The sequence below is a fragment of the Microcaecilia unicolor genome, unplaced genomic scaffold (genome assembly GCF_901765095.1).
Source record: "Microcaecilia unicolor unplaced genomic scaffold, aMicUni1.1, whole genome shotgun sequence".
Classification (NCBI taxonomy): Eukaryota; Metazoa; Chordata; class Amphibia; order Gymnophiona; family Siphonopidae; genus Microcaecilia; species Microcaecilia unicolor.
This window is the reverse complement of record NW_021963636.1, coordinates 534,188-556,059: the sequence shown is the minus strand read 5'-3', so window position 1 is coordinate 556,059 and position 21,872 is coordinate 534,188. Positions and strand designations below refer to the sequence as shown.

General features: G+C 47.1%; 1 protein-coding gene across 1 annotated transcript in view; it reads right to left on the bottom strand.

The window, feature by feature from the left end:
- Nucleotides 1-21,872, bottom strand: part of LOC115459528 (endoplasmic reticulum-Golgi intermediate compartment protein 2-like) — a 405,254-nt gene that overhangs the window by 302,057 nt on the left and 81,325 nt on the right. Inside the window, exon 4 of the mRNA XM_030189342.1 lies at nt 6,904-7,012. Within this exon, the coding sequence (XP_030045202.1) occupies nt 6,904-7,012 (109 nt within the window). The remainder of the gene's footprint in view (nt 1-6,903; nt 7,013-21,872) is intronic.

Genomic DNA, 21,872 nt, shown 5'->3' with positions numbered 1-21,872 from the left:
AAATGTTTTTAAACATCAAGCGCGGCACCGCAGACAGCCATCAGAGGCATTGGCTGTCGGCTCTGCAGCCGCTCCTCCTCTCGCCTCTCATGTCGCTGCACTCCTCCAGGGTCTTTAGTCCAGGGGCAGTGACGTGGAGGAGAGAGGAGGAGCGGCTGCAGATCCAACAGCCAATGCCTGATGGCTGTCTGCGGTGCCGCGCTTGATGTTTAAAAACATTTATTACTTTTTTCCTTTTTGTAGCAGCCGCTGCTGCTCAACAGGAGAAGCAGCAGCGGCCGGACAGCTTTACTAGTAGCAGCTGCGGGTGGCGAGGGGGTTTGCTCGGAGCAAGTGGCAGTGAGCAGCGCACTCAAAGCTGATTCCCAGGCAGGGGGAGGAGTAGGGAAACACGCGGTGCAAGTTGCTCCTCCCCCTGCCTGGGAATCAGCTATGCGTGACGTCAGCCTGGCTACGGAACCTGGCTCAGCAACTCCAGGAGCCATGGACCCAGGGAGTCACACATTAGAACGTTGGTGGTGAGAATTATTATATAGGAAATGTTCACTAGATCTAATGATCCTCATAATACCAACCTCTAATAAAAAATTAGAGGATACTAAAGAAAAATTGGATAAAGAATTAGTATTCTTGAAAGAGCATGATGTTTGTTTTGACTTGTTACATGAGGATTATAAGTTGCAATTGGAAAAGTTTAGGAAGGAATTAAGACAAGTGAAATTTGACAAGTTTAAGAGAGACAATTTAGATTACAGGTTTGGTAATGTATACCAGTGGCGCAAAAAATAATAGGCCTACATACCAAAAAAGGCCTATAGAAGTTGAAAAGAAAAAAAAACCATACTTATGAGAAGGGATGAGAACAGACTGTACGAACAAGATATACAACGTAGGACATGAAGAAGCTAGGCAAGAAAAATTTGAAAATACAAGGTTGTTTTTTTAAAATTACGTATTATTGCTCCTTTGCAAATCTGTTCTGCTTTTTCTGTTACCCTATCTGCAGATCTGTACTGCCTCTCCTTCTGATTGTGTTTTTACAGTTCTGTATTGGTCTTATTTTATGGTGTAGTACAGTGATTACAGTCATGCTGTAGAATGTGCTATAGTGCTGCTAATAAAGAATTTTTGAAAATTGAGAATTCTATGCCTTTATTTATGCATTGTTTGAGGGTTACCATAGTTTCTTGTATTATCCAACTTTTCACTTAACCGACAACGGGTTGGGTCTCAGCTAGGTCAGATAATTGAAACTGTACAATACTAGCATTTTACAGATGCTATTCCATCTAGTTAGAACAGCCTGTTTAAGGCTAGCCTAAAGCTTTTAGAGAAATGGGGACAAAGTGTGTCCCCCCTCCCCATGGGCTCTGTCCTCATACCTGTGTTATTTCTTATCTTGTGGTAAATGTCAGGGACAAGACCAGCATCTGCATCTGCCCCGCATCTACTGAACAGGTCAGACACTTGTACCTATGGACCATGGCAAATGCATTGGTAGGTAACACAGGTGTATCGCTGCTATCTGCTGATAGATTAACTGTGATCCCATAGGTATAAAAGAATACCCACTCAATTTCCTTCCCCTCCCAAATCACATCATCAAGCTCATATCCTGTCCCCAAACAAGTCACTTCGTCAAGCCCCCTCTGCCACCTGAAGAGAAAGCTGATCCATCCCCATCCAGAAGGTTCCCTGATGTCTAGGGGCTAAGGGCAGGAGTTGACCCCACTCAATCATGCCCTCTCCAGTACTGGGTTCAAAATGGGACCAGTTTATCCCTAGTAGCAGTCTTACAGTACTACTGTCAAGGGTCAAGCAGCCAAGTAAGGACTATTGTGTTGGGTCCTCGAGGGCCTTTGCATTCTGTCAGGTCCTCGAGGCAGAACCGGAATACGTGAGCCCTTGGACCACTGCTGAGGAGCAGCAGGCAAGACCACCCAGGAACTGGATACAAGGAAGAACAGGGCTGGACCTCTGGACTGGAGTCGGGACTGAGGCAGGCAACTGGAACTGGCAGAACAGGAACAGCTTCACCTGCACTTCACCACCGTTCCCCTGGAGTTGAGCTCCAGCGTGCGGTTGGCTGGCAGGACTTGAAGGACGAGGCCGGAACTGGAGATCCAGAGGACCCACCCAGGGGCAGGGAACACGAGGAAGCTAGACTAACTACTAGACTCAGACTGAAAGCTGCTGCGCTGCCACTAGCAAGGAACACAAGACAGACCAGGGAGACAAGACGAACAAAAGCGTAACAGGAGCAAGGACTAGGGCACGCAGCAAGCTAGGCAGAACGGGGTACAGGGAATACCCACAGGGTAAACCCACTAGCTAGGTAGAGGCAGGATACAGGATAAACACCCAGGAAATACACACTAGCTAGACAGAGACAGGATTCAGGATGTACACTCAGGATATAAAAGCAGGGTTCAGGATATACAAGCAGGGTTCAGGATATACACTCAGGGTAAATGCCCTAGCTAGGCAGAGGCAGGGTTCAGGATAACCCTCAGGGTACACGCCCTAGCTAGGCAGAAGCAGGTTTCAGGATATACAAGCAGGGTTCAGGATAGGCACTCAGGGTAAACGCCCTAGCTAGGCAGAGGCAGGGTTCAGGATAAACCCGCAGGCTAAACACCCTAGCTAGGCAGAGGCAGGGTTCAGGATAAACCCGCAGGCTAAACACCCTAGCTAGGCAGAAGCAGGGTTCGACAGGAACCAGCAGAGGTCAAGGCTGGCAGCAAGAGAGAAAAGTCAGGAACAAGCAGGAGTCAAACTCGTCAGGCAAACAGAAGGAGAAACCAGGAACTAACCGAGTCTTAGGGCTGGCAGCAGGCAGAAGAGTATATCTGGGTTCAGGCAATAGTCAGAGACAGGCAGCAGGCAGAAGAGAATATCGGGGTTCAGTCAATAGTCAGAGGCAGGCAGCAAGCAGAGCATATCGGGGTTCAGGCAATAGTCAGAGGCAGGCAGCAAGCAGAGCATATCGGGGTTCAGGCAATAGTCAGAGGCAGGCAGCAAGCAGAGAATATCAGGGTTCAGGCAATAGTCAGAGACAGGCAGCAGACAATAGAATACACCAGGAACTAGCAGAGTCAGGCTGAAGCTACAGACTCCCACCACAAACTGAGGGAGAGTGGCTGAAGGCTTCAGACTCCAAACACAGAGCAAGGGAGTAGAAGGACAAGCAGTCCACAGACACAGAGTAGCAGGGCAAAGCCCACCACGGAAGGACTAGCAGTCCACAGACACAAACAGAAGGGCAGAGCCCACACAGGACTAGCAGTCCACAGACAAAAAGAGAAGCTGCGCCAGAACCCAGAGAAAGGCTAAGCAGAAGTGCAGCAGAACACTAACTAACCTGACCTGGCCTAAAGGCATAACACCATGCAAAGGCCCTGAATGCCAGCACAGCACTTCCTTATCAAGGCTTTCCCTGATGATGTCATCCACTGCAGGACAGGAGCAGGGAACACACTGCTACCAAGATAAACCTTGAATTCTCTACCTCGCCACCTCTCCCTCCACTAGTCCGTTCCCCTCTCTCTCCTTCCCCTCCTTTCCTGAAGTTACTATAGAAGAAACTACACTTCTCCTTTCTTCCTCAAAATGTACCACCTGTTCCTTTGATCCTATTCCCACCCACCTTCTTAATGCCATCTCATCTTATTCCTTTTATGTCACATTCTCAACCTCTCACTTTCCACTGCAACTGTCCCTACTGCCTTTAAACATGCTGTGGTCACACCTCTCCTTAAGAAGCCTTCACTCGACCCTACTTGTCCCTCTAATTACCGACCCATCTCCCTCCTCCCTTTTCTCTCCAAATTACTTGAGCGTGCTGTTCACCACCGCTGCCTTGATTTTCTCTCCTCACGTGCTATTCTTGACCCACTACAATCTGGTTTTCGCCCTCTCCACTCAACCGAAACTGCGCTTACTAAAGTCTCCAATGATCTATTACTGGCTAAATCCAAAGGTCTCTATTCCATCCTCATTCTTCTTGATCTTTCCGCTGCTTTTGACACTGCCCTGCATCCTGTTCAGTGGTGAGTCCGGCTCTCGGCGTTTCAAAATGGCCGCCGAGAGTTAAAGTCTCGCGAGGCTGCTTCAACTCTCGGCGGCCATTTTGAAACGCCGAGAGCCGGACTCACCACAGGACAGGAGGATGCAGGGCAGCTAGCAGCTCCGGCCAGGAAAGAGGGGGCTCTTTCCTGCCCCGAAGAGGTACCTCTATACCACCAGGGATTGGGATAGCAGAGTAAGGGGAGAGGGGATAGTCGCGTTTCACCGGGGGGGGGGGGGGGGCGCATCGGCGATCCGCCCCGGGTGTCAGCCCCCCTAGGAACGCCACTGTCCCTTGGTTCATTAATCTCATCCCATGGCTTTTCCTACCATCTCTATGCTGATGACTCCCAAATCTACCTTTCTACCCCGGATATCTCACCTTGCATCCAAACCAAAGTTTCAGCGTGCTTGTCTGACATTGCTGTCTGGATGTCAACGCCACCTGAAATTAAACATGACCAAAACCGAGCTTCTAATTTTTGCCCCCAAACCCACCTCCCCACTCCCCCCGTTTTCTATTTCTGTTGATGGCTCTCTCATTCTCCCTGTCTCCTCAGCTCGAAACCTTGGGGTCATCTTTGACTCTTCTCTCTTCTTCTCTGCTCATATCCAGCAGATCGCAAAGACCTGTCGTTTCTTTCTTTACAACATCCGTAAAATCCGCCCCTTTCTTTCCGAGCACTCTACCAAACCCTCATCCACACCCTTGTCACCTCTCGTTTGACTACTGCAATCTGCTTCTTGCTGGCCTCCCACTTAGTCACCTCTCCACTCTCCAATCGGTTCAAAACTCTGCTGCCCGTCTTGTCTTCCGCCAGGGTCGCTTTACTCATATTACCCCTCTCCTCAAGTCGCTTCACTGGCTCCCTATCCGTTTTCGCATCCTGTTAAAACTTCTTCTACTAACCTATAAATGTACTCACTCTGCTGCTCCCCGGTATCTCTCCACACTCGTCCTTCCCTACACCCCTTCCCGTGTACTCCGCTCCATGGATAAATCCTTCTTATCTGTTCCCTTCTCCACTACTGCCAACTCCAGACTTTGCGCCTTCTGTCTCGCTGCACCCTATGCCTGGAATAAACTTCCTGAGCCCCTACGTCTTGCCCCATCCTTGGCCACCTTTAAATCTAGACTGAAAGCCCACCTCTTTAACATTGCTTTTGACTTGTAACCACTCGCCTCCACCTAGTCTCCTCTCCTCCTTCCTGTACACATTAATTGATTTGATTTGCTTACTTTATCTTTTGTCTATTAGATTGTAAGCTCTTTGAGCAGGGACTTTCTTCTATGTTTGTGCAGCGCTGCGTACGCCTTGTAGCGCTATAGAAATGTTAAATAGTAGTAGTAAGGTAAGGCTGAGGGTGGTCACGGCCACAGACGTGACATATTGCTCCTTATTTGGTAGCTTGATCTAACAGAAGTACTGCAAGACTACCATCAGGGGGTCAACCAGCACCATTTTGAATTAAGCACCAGAGGGGACAGATTGATCAGGAATTGCTCCTGCCCTTACCTCCTAGACACAAGGGAACCTCCAGATAGAACTAAGGGTGTAACTGGAGGGGTTGGGGGGATGTTCTGTTGTATCTACGGAGCTGTTGTTATTTGCTACCAATATTGTGGTGGCATTTAAATGCTGGCTTTTGAGGTGGTATTATGTGCAATCACAGTACTGGCAGCCATGACGGTTAGTGTGCAGTAAGTTACTGTGTGCTAACTGAAATCACTATCCACTCCTATCTGTTAATCCTTTCATGAGCCCTTGAACCTAGGCTGAGGCTTAAGAAGGATCTTGGCCAAGGCCTAGGGTGGACCAAACAGGCGCTACACAAACCAACAGCCACAAAGCCCCGCACACTCAGGACACTCAACCAGCACCAGCAGAAAAGGGAGCTAGACCACTCAGGCGGGCCTCATGGCCGGAGAACCCACTCATACAGAGTCTATGCGTACAGGCCTCACGGCCGATCTGGAACCCAATCACACACTAGGGATGTGAAAAAGAACAACGAGGGGTCCCAGGAGGGACGAGCACATACAACGCACACAACGCTTGCTAGACACAAGGGCAGCAGACAAGAAGCTGGCAGGTACAGGCTACGATCTTTAAATACACCCGACAGATAAGGAGCAATGCTTACTTACTGGATTCAGGAGACAACCACAGCAGACAAAGAGTTAAAGCAGGCTAAAGGGAAGGGCTCACGTCAGGAAGAAGCAGGGCTTACACTGTAGTCAAAGGTTTAAAGCTAACAAAGGAAGCACACAAACAATGTTTGTATCAGAACTCAGCAGCACACAGAGACAGAGCAGACAGAGCCCCAACAGGTGCAGGGAAGCAAGGTAATCAGGGAAAGCAGCATAGCTAGGCAAACAAACAAGCATACACTGGGAACAACCAGCACACAGAGAAGCTACGAGCAATGAGAGGAGTAAACAACTCCCAAGAAAGAACAGTGTGCTACTAGCACAGACAGAGAGAAGGTAGCAGACTTCAGCTGACCAGGATCAAACGCTAAAGCACAGACTGAAGGGAGAGGTAGGCTTAAATAGATCTGGCCTTTGACATCAGCTCAATCCCTAACAGGCCAATCAGAAGCGAGTCCCAGTCATTCCCCTGCCTGTCTTAGCAGAATCATAACACTATCTCACCCACAGCCTGCTCTATTCTTGCCCCAAACTGTGCTAAGCAGTTGGCATGAGATTTTTACTACACTGTCCATTTTATCACAGTTCTATACTAACTACTCAGCACACCTCAGTAAACAAGCCACAGACTTTGTTCTGGTTTTTTTTTTGAGAGTCTATATCTGAAACATTCTGAAAAATCTTACCTAGTAAAATCTTTGTCTACTTCATATTCATATTTCATCCAGGTGTTTTGATATACAAAGAATTCCATTATTGTAAGTAATGCCATAGTTGTAAAAACAATGATGGAAACTGAAAAGTCAGAAAAAGAGAGCATCGACTTAAAGAATGACAAAAATACATTTTAAGAAATAAAGATCAAATATTTTGAGAAAGAAAAATAAACAGGCCCAGTTACAGGAATCCTGTAAGGATGCTATCCAAAAACACACTGGTCCACAACATACTTGACACTCACTTTTGCTGTGCAGCACCCATGGTTAAGATTTTCCAAATATATATTCTTACCTCTTAGAATTTGAGAAATGCTATTTTTTGTTTACATAAGCAGGGAGTAATTTTTATAAAACTGCACCTATAGTTGCAAAAAGGTGCTTATTATATGTTGTGTGTTATTTTTCAGCTTGCCTGCTTTTGTTACCCCTATGCAATTACATGTAGAAAATGTTCTAAATAGTTATCCATTAAAGGGATAATGTTATGAAATATTTTTGCTCTTATAAAATTAGGTCACACCTACAATTAAGCTCAGTGCAATCCAGCACACAACTGTATAGTAGATATGCACAGCAGTAGAGTTTGAGTAAAGCTGCAATTTTACAAATGAACACAAATACAGTACACGCAAACATTTACACCTACTCCCAATGCAGGCATAAAATCACCTCAGTACCTATGTACCTTTATACATAAAAGCAGATTGCAAAACATTTACCATTTTCTGAAAAGCTTAGCTATACCCCAAGGAATAATTCAATTATACTTGTGAACAATTTCCCATATAATTAATAACCATTTCTTATAAACTGGCTGTTATCCAGCAGGGCCATATAAAAGACAGCCTCATAGAAGGCTGTAGGCAGGGCAGGACCAGAGAAGTGTAACTGATAATCATCAAGAGCCTGCCACATGCTCCCACTGAGGTCAGCAAAGGAGAAGAGTAGACATACTCAATGAAGACTGCCCATCTGAAATGAGAAAAGATGGGGGAAAGCAGTTGCTTTCCTGTAACAGGTGCTCTCCACGGACATCAGGAAAATGCAAACACACTTGGGTAGTCTCCTCCAGAAGCTGCCTGTACAGAAGTGTCCTCTCTAAATTGATAAAGTTTCAGCCAATGGTTTGTGCTGCTGCTCTTCTCACCTTGCTGACATCAGGAATCCCTTCAGCTAGCAAGGAGTATTATTCATGATGTGGCAGACAAATAGAGGAAAAGCCTGAGGAGGAGAGGTGCTCACAGCTGTAGCCATGGGACAGATGTGGCAGAGAACCTTGGGGCATGGACCCCCTAAGCAAGAGACAAAGTTTGGACAAACGACAAGGACTTACCCTGAGGCAGAATTCAAAATATAGCCCATGTTGGCAGTTGGTCCAATTGAGAAAGATAAGTATACGGAGGAAGTGACGTCACCTCCACACAACATGGCAGCATGAGAGATTCGCTCCGAGAGTTAACCCCCATAAATCAGCTTTTTGCAGTTTCTTAAGAGCACTGCCATTACTAGACATGGTGCGAAGACTTCTGGATGTCGTCCGGCTGGAGACAGGATGAATAAACTCAGCGGAAAAATAGTTCTTTCCGGTTAAGCTTACCCAAGAGTGCAGGGGCCTGCAGCCACGAGGCCCACACTACAATTGATCGACATGGTGCACGAGGCAGACCCAGCCCAACTGGAACACTCTCAAGATCTATTTATAGCAAGAGAGGACTCAAAGGACAACTCGAGGAAGCCTTGGCAGGAGATTAAAAGCTTGGCTACGTGAAATCAAGACTGATCTAAAAGCAGTCCGGGAAGAAAAAATGACTCCGACAGCGGACTTACATCATGAGATAGCGGACTTGGGACACAGAGTAGAAGACTCAGAACAAAGAGTGGATGAACACACTGACATTTTGGAAACGTTGTCATCACAGCTCCAAGGATCTGCGGGCGCTTAACCTCAACTTACCAGATAAGCTCGAAGACCTTAGAAGCAGGAGCAGACGTCACAACTTGAGATTCCGTGGGATATTGGAAACTCTGGCATACACTGACTGTGAGAAGGTAGTACAATCTATTGCAAAGATACTGTTGGGTCCGGAGGAGGCCATTATACAATTGGTCAGAGCACACAGGGCCCTTGGACTGCCCCACAACAACAAACCGAAGGATATCAATGCGTGCTTTACACATTTTAAGGTGAAGGAAAAATGTCTGCAAGCCGCAAGGAAAGCTGAGCGTTTACAATGAGATTCTTACCCAATTGAGATATATCAGGATTTAGTGGGTGAAACACTCAAGCGCCGGATGGAGCTGAGGCCGATTACACAATGGATGACAGAACTGAAAATTCCTTACAAATGGCACTACCCATTCGCCCTGCAGTTCTACAAAAATGGCAAACACTACCAAATTCACACATTAGAGCAAGCGAAAGAGTTCTTCCTGGAATCACTAGAAAAAGATAGAGATCCACTCTTGAAAGTGCTTAAACAGGCAACCGCCATGAAGCCAAAATGGCAGCATGTCTCCAAGGGTGGCGGACGGCTGAAGCGGCAAGCTTCCAATAAAGATATGTACATAGGCAACAAACCTATGATAATGTTAGGCGGGTGCTGCACCTTGTCCAACAGGTACATGGCACTGGCTCACCACTGTTATCACTAGATGACGAAAAAGTATTTGCTAGGGTGCACTGGCCCTTATTCGCTCTGCTGCAACAGCTGGGCTTCTCTGGCAGATTTATGACATGGCTAGCTCAAATCTATCATTGTCCGGAGGGAGTAGAAAACATGAAAAAAGATCTGCGGAAGCTAGAAGAATGGTCTAACGTTTGGCAATTAAAATTCAATGCGAAGAAATGCAAAGTGATGCACTTAGGGAGTAGAAATCCAAGGGAAACGTATGTGTTAGGCGGGGAGAGTCTGATAGGTACGGACGGGGAGAGGGATCTTGGGGTGATAGTATCTGAGGACCTGAAGGTGACGAAACAGTGTGACAAGGCGGTGGCCGTAGCTAGAAGATTGCTAGGCTATATAGAGAGAGGTGTGACCAGCAGATGAAAAGAGGTTTTAATACCCCTGTATAAGACGTTGGTGAGGCCCCACCTGGAGTATTGTGTTAAGTTTTGGAGGACGTATCTTGCGAAGGATGTTAAAAACATGGAAGCAGTGCAAAGAAAAGCCACGAGAATGGTATGGGATTTGCGTTACAAGACGTACGAGGAGAGACTTGTTGATCTGAACATGTATACCCTGGAGGAAAGGAGAAACAGGGGTGATGATACAGACGTTCAAACATTTGAAAAGTATTAATCCGCAAACGAACCTTTTCCGGAGATGGGAAGGCGGTAGAACTAGAGGGCATGAAATGAGATTGAAGGGGGGCAGACTCAAGAAAAATGTCAGGAAGTATTTTTTCACGGAGAGAGTAGTGGATGCTTGGAATGCCCTCCCGCGGGAGGTGGTGGAAAAGAAAACGGTAACGGAATTCAAACATGCGGGATAAACATAAAGGAATCCTGTTCAGAAGGAATGGATCCTCAGGAGCTTAGCCGAGATTGGGTGGCAGAGCCGGTGGTGAGAGGCGGGGCTGGTGGTTTGGAGGCGGGGATAGTGCTGGGAAGACTTATACGGTCTGTGCCAGAGCCGGTGGTGGGAGGCGGGACTGGTGGTTGGGAGGCGGGAATAGTGCTGGGCAGACTTATACGGTCTGTGCCCTGAAGAGGACAGGTACAAATCAAGATACAGTATACACAAAAAGTAGCACCTATGAGTTTATCTTGTTGGGCAGACTGGATGGACCGTGCAGGTCTTTTTCTGCCGTCATCTACTATGTTACTATGTTATATACTCCCACATTTAGACTGAAAAAGGGAACGTGGCAGGGATGTGCTCTGTCCCCATTGCTGTTCGCTTTGGTGACTGAACCCTTGGCATGTGCCATACGACAGCACCCTAAAATTAGTGGCCTATGTTGGGAGGGGGATGAATATAAAGTACAGCTCTTTGCAGATGATATCTTGTTAACCCTATCTGACCCAGAATGATCGTTGGAACATCTGGCAGTGGAGCTATCACTTTCTGGGTTTAAGATAAATATGTTCAAATCCGAGAACTTAAATATCACCCTGGAGGACAGGGTAGTCTCCAAGTTAAAAAAGAAGTACTCATATAGATGGGCCTCTCAGAGCATTACTTATCTGGGGGTGGGATTGACCCCTGGAGTGTCAGGCCTCTATAAAGCAAATCTTCCAGGGAAACTACAGGAATTATTTCAAGAACTAGATAGATGGGCAGGTCCTAATGTCTCATGGCTTTGGCATATTAATGGCATTAAAATGATGATCTTACCTAAATTGTTTTACTTGTTCATGGCCCTGCCTCTCCAAATACTGAAAACATTTTTCAAAAGACTTAAAAGGAGGGTTTTTCACTATATTTGGAATAAATGCCCACCAAGAGTCCAAGCTCGGGCGATGTGCTATCCTAGAAATTTAGGAGGTATGGCAGTACCAGATTTCATGCTATACTATCAAGCTTCACAACTTCGGATTTTGGCAGAATGGGTAACTAGTCAGAGAAGGTGTGGGTCCGGATGGAACAGAAATGGCTAAACCCAATACCATTGAAAGCGATACCTTAGCTCCCACAGGCTGAGCTTTTGAGCTATATGAAGTGGGACGGGAGGCAAACATTTATAAGAAATGGGAGACACAAGGCTTAGCTAACTTGGGACAAATTTGGGAGGGGGGTGTGCTCCATACATATGCTGAACTACAAGAATAATATGACATTTCACCATACCATAATTTTCATTATAAACGACTCAGTGATTATATACTACGTAAAGCCAAAGAGGAACTTAACTTAGCCGAGACACTCTTAGAAAGAGGAATTGGGGGAGGTGGGGGTAGGGGATGTGTCTCACAAATATATCAAGCACTGCTCTTGTTCTCCACACCTATAGCTCCATATATGCAGCGATGGGAAAAAGATATGGGGAAGGTAATTGAGGGTAAGAAGTGGGATCTCAGCTTAAATGTTTGTTTAAATCATTAGTAGTATCTTAATGGAAAATGGACATAAAATTTTGTATAGATGGTATTATACTCCACAGAGATTGTTTCATATGTATTGTGCAGGTACAGGCTTATGTTGGAGACGGTGTGGGAAGCTAGGAGATATGTATCACATAGGGTGGTCGTGTCCTGCGGTGCAGAAATATTGGCAGGACATTGTCTCCATGACACAGCAGGTACTGGGGGTGCCATATCCTATATGCAGGCAGAACATTGCTTACTGCACCATAGACCCCTTGGCATAAAAATCGAACATCACATTTGGGCTATTCAGTTATTTACAGCAGCCCGCTTGGCTTTGGCTTTTGCGTGGAAAAAAGCAGCGCTTCTATCCACCTCTATCTACCTTGATAATATTTAAATATTATAGTGAGGCCCTAAAATACAAATACATTTATCATGAAAGTTGAACATGCCAAATTACTACAGAATGCTACATAGAAACTTCATGCTAACAAAATACCTCAGTCACACACACAGAACACAAATGCCAAATACAGAATAAGTGACCACAAACTCTAGAAACATAAATTAAACAGGAACCCCAAGAAAAAAGACCTTGCATGTAGTGCAACACCAGAGAAACAAGAAAGAAAGGCTTTTCCTCCTGTGCAAAATATAAAGATTGTTACATGCCAGGGATGGTGTTAGGAGTTGCAACTAGGAAACTGTGCTTGGTTCCCTAGACAAGGAAAGCCCCAAGCCTTCTGGAAGCTGAAGGCGCTGCCTGGTAATGGATTTTGGGGTCCATTCCTAGACTTCTGCCCTGGATCCCAGCCGTTTCGTCGTGTTCGTGAGTCCTTGGGCCCAGGCAGAGCACAGAGACGAAGACTCGAACCTGCGCTCTGTTGGGCAACTGAACAACCCCAAGGCTTCACCTGTGTTGACCGCTGTTCCCCGAGGGTTGAGCCCCCAGGTGCAGGCAGCCGACAGGACTTCCAGATGCAGGCAGGGGTCAGACGGCCGCAGGCAGAGAGAACTCTGGGTTCAAGTGGTGAGCAGAGGCTGGCAGCCACCAGGGAGTAGTTAGGGTACAGGCGGTGGACAGGACAGCAATGAGCAAAGAGCAATCTGGATTCAGGCAATAGGCGGGATAGGCGGCAAGCAGAGGGTACGGCAATAGTCAGGTCAGGCAGTGCGCAGAGAGTCTCTGGGTCCAGGCAGAGGTCAGGTCAGGCAGCAAGCAAGGAGGAATCCGGATCCAGGCAGAGGTCAGGTCAGGCAGCAAGCAAGGAGGAATCCGGGTCCAGGCAGAGGTCAGGTCAGGCAGCAAGCAAGGAGGAATCCGGGTCCAGGCAGAGGTCAGGTCAGGCAGCAAGCAAGGAGGAATCCGGGTCCAGGCAGAGGTCAGGTCAGGCAGCAAGCAAGGAGGAATCCGGGTCCAGGCAGGGGTCAGGTCAGGCAGCAAGCAAGGAGGAATCCAGGTCCAGGCAGGGGTCAGGTCAGGCAGCAAGCAAGGAGGAATCCGGGTCCAGGCAGGGGTCAGGTCAGGCAGCAAGCAAGGAGGAATCCGGGTCCAGGCAGAGGTGAGGACAGGCAGCAAGGAGAAATCCGGGTCCAGGCAGAGGTCAGCAATAAGGTAGACAGTAACAAGAGTATAAGGGAAACACACCAAAAGTGCAAAGCAAGACCTACTGAAGTAGAAGCCAAAGTGATGAAGCAGGGTGGCAGCGTTCCAGAAATAGAGCTGGTCATCACAGCTGAGAGAAGTCAGCTGGGAAAAAGTCGATGCCATAGGTTGGCAGATTGTGGAGGGAGGAGCGTAGGAGTCTGCCCGCAGGGAAGGCCAATCCCTGGGGAGAAGAGAGGCAGATCCACGAGCCCCGAGGGGCGAAGCAACCCCAACGCGCCGGCGCCATGAGGCGGAGCAACCCCTGACGCGCCGGTGCCACGAGGCAGAGCAAGGCGGTTCCCGAACCCAGATGACGAATGATGGAGCACCCGCGATCTCCCGGCACCACGCAGCGGAGCTTCGACCACTGCAGCGGCAGGCCGATGTGGTCAAGACGGCAGAGCGCATCCGTGGCGCCGGAGGCCCCGCTGACTCGGAGGTAAGGGCCGTGACATGTTTAACATCAACTCTAACAAGATGTACATTCCAAATCCAACATATTATATTCACAACACTGAAATAAAATAATTTTGTGTACCTTTTTGTTGTCTGGTCATTTTATTTTTCAAATCATATTGGTCTCAGTCTCTGGTTTCTGCTTCCCTCTGTCTTTATTTATTTATTTATTGCATTTGTATCCCACATTTTCCCACCTTTTTGCGGGTTCAGTGTGGCTTACAATATGAGTTAAATGTTGGAAATACAATTTGTTACAGATTGGTTATGGATTACATTGTGCAGAGTTATGCGAAACAATTGAGGTGTCGTTAAGGAATGTAACAATGGAGCACAAACATTGAAACTTTGGAAGGAAACAATGGGAGCTTAGAGGGCGATAAAAAGGCATGAAGACATATGGTATATATCTTTCTGTGAGTAAAGGTATGACTGATGTGATAATACGGGAATGAGAGTTCAGAGGTGATGTGTTTTGGTGTGGACTTTGTGTGTTTTGGTTTTTTCCGTAAATCTTTTCGAAAAGATGGGTCTTCAGTAATCTGCAGAAGGAAGCTTGCTCGTTGATTGTTCTTAAGTTGCGCGGCAGTGTATTCCAATACTGCGTGCTCATGTGAGAAAAGGTTGACGCGTGTAGCGCTTTGTATTTCAAGCCCTTGCAATTGGGGAAGTGGAGGTTAAGGAAGGTTCAGGATGATCTTTTGGCGTTTCTGGGTGATAAGTCTATTAACTCAGACATGTAGGCTGGGGCTTTGCCGTGAATGATTTTGTGGACTAATGTGCATACTTTAAAAGTGACGCGTTCCTTGAGTGGAAGCCAGTGCAGTTTCTCTCGTAATGGTTTTGCACTTTCATATTTTGGCTTTCCAAAGATGAGTCTGGCTGCCGTATTCTGGGCTGTTTGAAGTTTCCTCAGTGTTTGTTCTTTGCAACCTGCGTATAGTGAGTTGCAGTAATCCAGATGGCTGAGCACGAGGGATTGCACTAGGCTGCGAAAGATGGATCTTGGGAAGTATGGTCTTATCCTTTTCAGTTTCCACATGCTGTAAAACATCTTTTTAGTTGTGTTGTTAGCGTGAGTTTCGAGCGTTAGGTGGCGGTCGATAGTGATTCCAAGGATTTTTAGCGTTTCTGAGATTTAAAGGTTCAGGTTTGGTGTGTTTATAGCTGTGAATTCTTTTGTGTTGTATTGGGAGGTGAGTATTAGGCATTGAGTTTTTTCTGCATTTAATTTCAGACGAAATGCATCTGCCCATGTGTTCATGATGTGTAGACTTTGATTGATTTCGTTGAGGATTTCGTTAATGTCTTGTTTGAAGGGGATGTATATTGTCACATCATCAGCGTATATATATGGGTTGAGGTTATGGTTTGATAGGAGTTTTGCCAGAGGGATCATCATTAGGTTGAAGATGGTTGGTGAGAGAGGTGATCCTTGTGGTACTCCACATTCAGGTGTCCATGCCTTAGACGTGGTCGAATTTGATGTGACTTGATACGAACGTTGGGTTTGGAACCCTTCGAACCAATTCAGGACATTTCCTCCAATGCCAAAGTATTCGAGTATGTGTAATAGGATTCCGTGGTCCACCATATCGAATGCCAAGGTATTTGAGTATGTGTAATAGGATTCCGTGGTCCACCATATCGAAGGCACTTGCCAGGGTCTCCTGTCTACTTGACATTTCTTCTTTCTCCATGTCCATCATCCATCTCTGCTTTCCTATATTTCCTTGTCCAGTATCTCCCCTGAGTTCATATCCCCTCATCCATCATCATTCCTCTGTGCACCTATGCACCCCATGCCCAGCATATCCCTTCCGTGTTCCTATTCTCCCCCTTGTCTGGTATCTCACCCCCCTCTGTGTCCATATACCCCCTCTCCAGTGTCCAGCATATCTCTATTCCATATCCCCCTCCCCCCCTTGTCAGGCACTGCCACTCTGTGCCCATATGCCATCCCCATACAGCATCTCACATTTGTGTCCCTATCCCCATGCTCCCACCTAATGCCCATCATCTCCCTTCTGTATCTGTACATCTCCCTACATCCCCTTTCTCCCTCTTCCACACCAATGTGTCCCACTCCTCTCTGACTCCACCCCAACCAGCTTCTCTTCCTCTCTCTTCCCTTCCCCTTATGCATCTGGCTCTTTCTCCCACTGTGGGTTCAGCATTTGAACCCCCTCTTCCCTTTATCCCCTTGTCCAGCATCTTTCTACCTTCCCTCTAACCCCTCCCACTCCCAAAGGTCCAGCACCTTTCTCCCTTCGCTCCAGCTCTCCTTGCAAGTCCACGTCTCTCTCCTTTCCCTTCAGCCATCCCTTGCATATCCACCAATCCAGCAACTCTCTTCCTTCCCTCCAGACCCCCTACATGTCCAGCACCTCTCTCTCCCTTTCATCCAGCCCGCCTACATTTCCAGCACCTCTCCCCTTCCCTTCAACCCTCTGCATATCCAGCATATCTCCCCTTTCCCTCCAACCCCACTGCATATCCAACACCTCTCCCCTTCTCTCCAACCCCCCCCTACAAAATCCAGCACTTCTCTCCCTTCCCTCCAACCTCCCCCCTCACAAGTCCAATACCTTTCTCCTTTCTCTTCCCTCCAACCCCCTGCCCCTCTTGTCCAGCACCTTTCCCTTCCTTTCAGGCCTCTCCCCTCCCAGGGCCAGCAAAAACTGATGTGACAAGGCTACATCCCAGATGTATAGAATGAAGCAGCAAAACCCTAAACTACATCTCCCAGAATGCATTTCCAGTCCTAGCAGTGAGAGCCCAGGGGATAGGCAAGCTGGCCATATACCATCTCTGACCACAAGAGGGAGGGAGAATGAAGGAGCCCAGTTCCCCTGGACCCACAATCAGTATGTTATGCTGCCCACCTGTAATAGGGAGGGTTGGGGTGAGAAGCAGGAGGAGGGTTGGATGGATGGTATGGAAGAGGGGGTAATCAGGCTGAGCAGGGAGAAGAAACCAGAATGGAATGGGAGCTTGAGAGCCTGGGGAGAGCAGCACATGAAGGTTTGAAAATCCATACTGTTTTGAAAGTTATTTTGATTTACCCCTGCTTAAAGAGAGAAGCCTGTTTTCGGTTGGTTAGACCTGTTTGATGTGGGGAAACCCTGTTAGGGGAGGTTGTTGGAAGAATTACAAACCTGGTTCCCCAAAAGCTTACCCTGATTATGTGGGGAAACTCTATGGAATTTGAAAGACTTGTTTGGAGAGGGGGAGAAAATCCTGCTGAGACGCAAGTAATGATTTTGAAAAGGAAGGATTTTCAAAAGACTATTGCAGCCCTTCAGGACAGGGGGCAGAGACTTTGTGTTTGGTGGCTTATACACTAAGGAGGCTGTTTAAACTGAGACCCAGGTCTTCCCAAGGGAGTGGGCTCAGTAAAGAAGAGACTTGTACGAGAGTAATACTTGTAAAGAAGTTGTTCCCCCAAGACTAAAGCCAAGAACTAATAAAGTGAATTTGCATTTGTTGACTGCCTAATTTGCAAATTGGTGAAGGCTGGAGAATCCGAGTTATAGTCCCAGGGAAAGTGCAGTGGGTCACTGTCCGTGAACCAGAGGAGTGACTGGGGCACGGTGGACATAACTGGAAAGGATTTCCAGTAGGAGGGAGGCATGGCCGAGCAGTCACCCTGAGTGAGAAGGGAGCCCAGGATATTGTCCTGCTCAGGAGCCCGGGGGGGGGGGCACCAGTGAGGCCAGGTGGAGGGCAGGAAGAGCACACATCTTTACAAGCTGCTCAGAAGCAGAGTGCTAGGAAGCTGGGCAGAGAGCGTGTGAGCCTGGACAAGAGCCACTAGAGGGCCTCAGCACACACAAACACCCCTGGGGGTTTACACAGAACACAAATGCCAAATACAGAATAAGTGACCACAAACTCTAGAAACATAAATTAAACAGGAAACCAAAGAAAAAGACCTTACATGTGCTCACCCAGGCCCACCCGTAGCTACGCCCCCACTTGGATTTTGATAATCCTGTGTGCTAAAGTGATTGACATGAGGAACAGAGTTTTGGAGTTGGGGGCTGAATGGGTGGATAAAGATAAACCAGTCCCTTAAGGAAACAGTGTACCGAAGGATGAGATTAAAAAGATTTGCCCTGTATGTTCATATGAAAAGAGTTTACTGCCGCCAGGTGTACTCTAACCAAGGATGTTTTGAGACCAGGCTGGGAAAGATACAGGTGGTGCTGTAGAGGAGTTTCTAGAGAACACATAATGGGATCGTAATTATGTGATGAACACCAAACATTAAATCTCTTCTATTTAAGACAATAGGACTTCTGCGTGGATGGCTTATTTGCTGCCTTCAGTATGTCTTGAATCGTTTTGGGAAGGAAGTATGGGGCAAGCCACTGAGCCTCCAAGGTGTTTGAGTTACAACTCTGATGTTGGGATGTAGTAGATAACCCTCATATTTAGTGAACAGGGTTGGATCTGATCCTAGACGGAGAGGATTGTCTATAGCCAAAATTGAAAGCCAAAAGGAACCAAAGTTGTCTCAGCCAGTCTGGAGTATCAATATGATGCCTGCATCTAGTACTATTATCTGGATGACCTTTGAGAGGAGTGGATTTGGAGGGAAGGCATACTGAAGATGTTTGGTCCAAATCAGGGCAAATGCATCCATGGGAAGACTCTTTGGGGAAGGAATTCTGGATCAGAACAGGCTACATTTTGTGATGGCTTCTGTGGTGAACGGATCTACTGTAAAGATTCCCCACTTCTGGAAAATTTGTTGTGTTACCAAACTGGAGAGGGACCACTCATAGGGTAACAGAATTCTGGAGTTTGTCCGCTAGGATATTGTGAAGTCCTGGTAAATAAGTGTGATTATGATTATGTTTGTTTTATTGTAACCCACTCAGATGTTTGGATGTGCGGCCTATAAATTTTGTTACATAAAAAAATAAAAATGGCAGGCCTCAACAAATTTTAATTAAATTTAGGAGCCAATCCAAAAACTTAGGAACCAGCATCTTTCTTGCTTCTCCATTCCCAACCTTCCAACATTGTCCCCAGTGAAGTTTTTTTTGGAGGGGAGGGGGTGAAATCCCCTCCCAGCATAGCAGTAGCTCTTTTAGAAATTAGCTTAAGATTCTTTTTTTCCCTATTTTGTCCCTGTGAGCAAAAAATCAGTTTCTTAAGGTGCTTCTGAAGTTAATCAGCTGCAAAGTCAATAGTCTCCCTTTTCAAAGCAGGCTGTCAGCTGTGTGACAGCACATTCTAGACAGGGGAAGCAAAGAGACAATTGCTTCTTTGTTTCACCTATCACCATAGCCTGGGTCCCTATCAGTTTCTCTCATACCCCCCTTCCCATAGCCTTCACCCAGTCTGTCCATCTCTTTCTCTCTCTCACCCCTTCCCACAGCGTTCACCCGGTCTGTCTGCTTCTCTCTCATACCCCCTTACTACTACATATCATTTCTATAGTGCTGCTAGACGAACACAGCACTGTACATTAAACATGTAAGAGACGGGTCCCTGCTGAAAAGAACTTAAATCAAAACAGACAAACAAGGCAAATAAGGGATAACGGAATTACTTAAGGTGGGAATGATAAAACAGACATGGGAATAGGACTTAGGAGCAGCCTCAAAAAGGTGGGCTTTTAGCCTAGATTTGAAGACGTCCAGAGCTGGAGCTTGATGTACTGACTCGGGAAGTCTATTCCAGGCCTGTGGTGCAACAAGATAAAAGAAATGGAGCCTGGAGTTGGCAGTGGAGAAGAAGGTTACAGATAAGACACATTTACCCAATGAATGGCGTTCTCATGGAGGAGTGTAGGGAAAGATAAGTGGAGAGGTACTGAGGAGCTGCAGAGTGAATGCACTTCTAAATCAATAAGAGGAGTTTGAACTGTAAGCGGAAACAGATAGGGAGCCAACGAATTGACTCGAGGAGAGAGCTAAGAGTGTAGCGACACCGGCAAATATGTCAAGTAGCAAAATTTTGAACGGATTAAAGGGGAGAGACATGGCTTAGTAGGAGACCTGTGAGAAGCAAGTTAGAGTGGGCGAGAAGTTAAAAGAGTGTGGATAAGGGTTTTGGTAGCATGCTTAGAAAGGAAAGAAAAAGGTTTGGTGATATTACAGAGAAAGAAATGACAGGTTTTCGCAGTTTGATCGATATATGCAGAGAAAGAGAGAGGAGTCAAAGATGACCCAAAGGTTACAAGCTGATCAGATAGGGAGGATGAGAGCATTATCCACAGAGAGAGAATGGGAGGAGAGGTGGGTTTAAGAGGAAGATAAGCAGATGAGTCTTGGCCATGTTTAGTTTCAGATGGCAGAGAGACATCCAGGCAGAAATGTCTGTCAGACAGGCAGGCTGAAACTTAGGCATGGAATCTGTAGGGATATTTCCCTGTGTGTCTCACCTTGCTGGTCTTGGCCTGCATAATCCTATGACATCAAGATGCAACCTATGACCTGCACAGCAGTGATTTAGCTAATTCAGCTTTTCGGAAAATCACTAGCAGTCATGTAACATCCAAGGACATGCTGTGGGCAAACCAGCCCCCTTTATCTCCCTGAGAAGCTGTAAGGGAGTGAGACACGGCTCCAGCAGGCCGGATAAGAAACAGAAAATGCATACAGCGAATGCTACATACCTGTAGAAGGTATTCTTCGAGGACAGCAGGCTGATTGTTCTCACTGATGGGTGACGTCCACGGCAGCCCCTCCAATCGGAACACTTTCTAGCAAAGTCCTTTGCTAGTCCTCGCGCGCCGATGCGCATGCGCAGCCGTCTTCCCGCCCGAACCGGCTCGTGCCGGCCAGTCTCATATGTAGCAACACAAAGAGAAGGGAAGACACAACTCCAAAGGGGAGGCGGGCGGGTTTGTGAGAACAATCAGCCTGCTGTCCTCGGAGAATACCTTCTACAGGTATGTAGCATTCGCTTTCTCCGAGGACAAGCAGGCTGCTTGTTCTCACTGATGGGGTATCCCTAGCCCCCAGGCTCACTCAAAACAACAACCATGGTCAATTGGGCCTCGCAACAGAGAGGACATAACTGAGATTGACCTAAAAAATTTACCAACTAACTGAGAGTGCAGCCTAGAACAGAATAAACACGGGCCTAGGGGGGTGGAGTTGGATTCTAAACCCCGAACAGATTCTGAAGCACTGACTGCCCGAACCGACTGTCGCGTCGGGTATCCTGCTGCAGGCAGTAATGAGATGTGAATGTGTGGACAGATGACCACGTCGCAGCTTTGCAAATCTCTTCTATAGTGGCTGACTTCAAGTGGGCTACCGACGCTGCCATGGCTCTAACATTATGAACTGTGACATGACCCTCAAGAGCCAGCCCAGCCTGGGCGTAAGTGAAGGAAATGCAATCTGTTAGACGATTCTACGAGTACATCCAGAATCCGCAAGAACATCCATTGACAGAAGAGGAGTGTCAAGCTGAAGAACGGAGGATACTCTATACATCCCGAGAGAAGTTCCAGATCCGTCAGAACCTGCTTATTCGGACGAGTAAGCATGGAATTGAGCAATGGGTTATGCCTCAGGCATATCGTGGCATCATGTTTCAACATGCTCATGATGAACCATATGCAGGACATCAAGGTGAAGGCATCACCTATGAGACCTTGAAGCAAGTGGCTTATCGGATCCACATGCATCAGGATGTGCAGCTGTATACTCAAGGCTGTCTGACCTGTTGTCGTTTCCAGCCATCTTCTCCATCTCATCGAGCACCACTCAGGAAGAATGGTATTGCTATGCCCTGGTCAGATATCCAGATTGATTGGATTGGACCTGTGGTTCGATC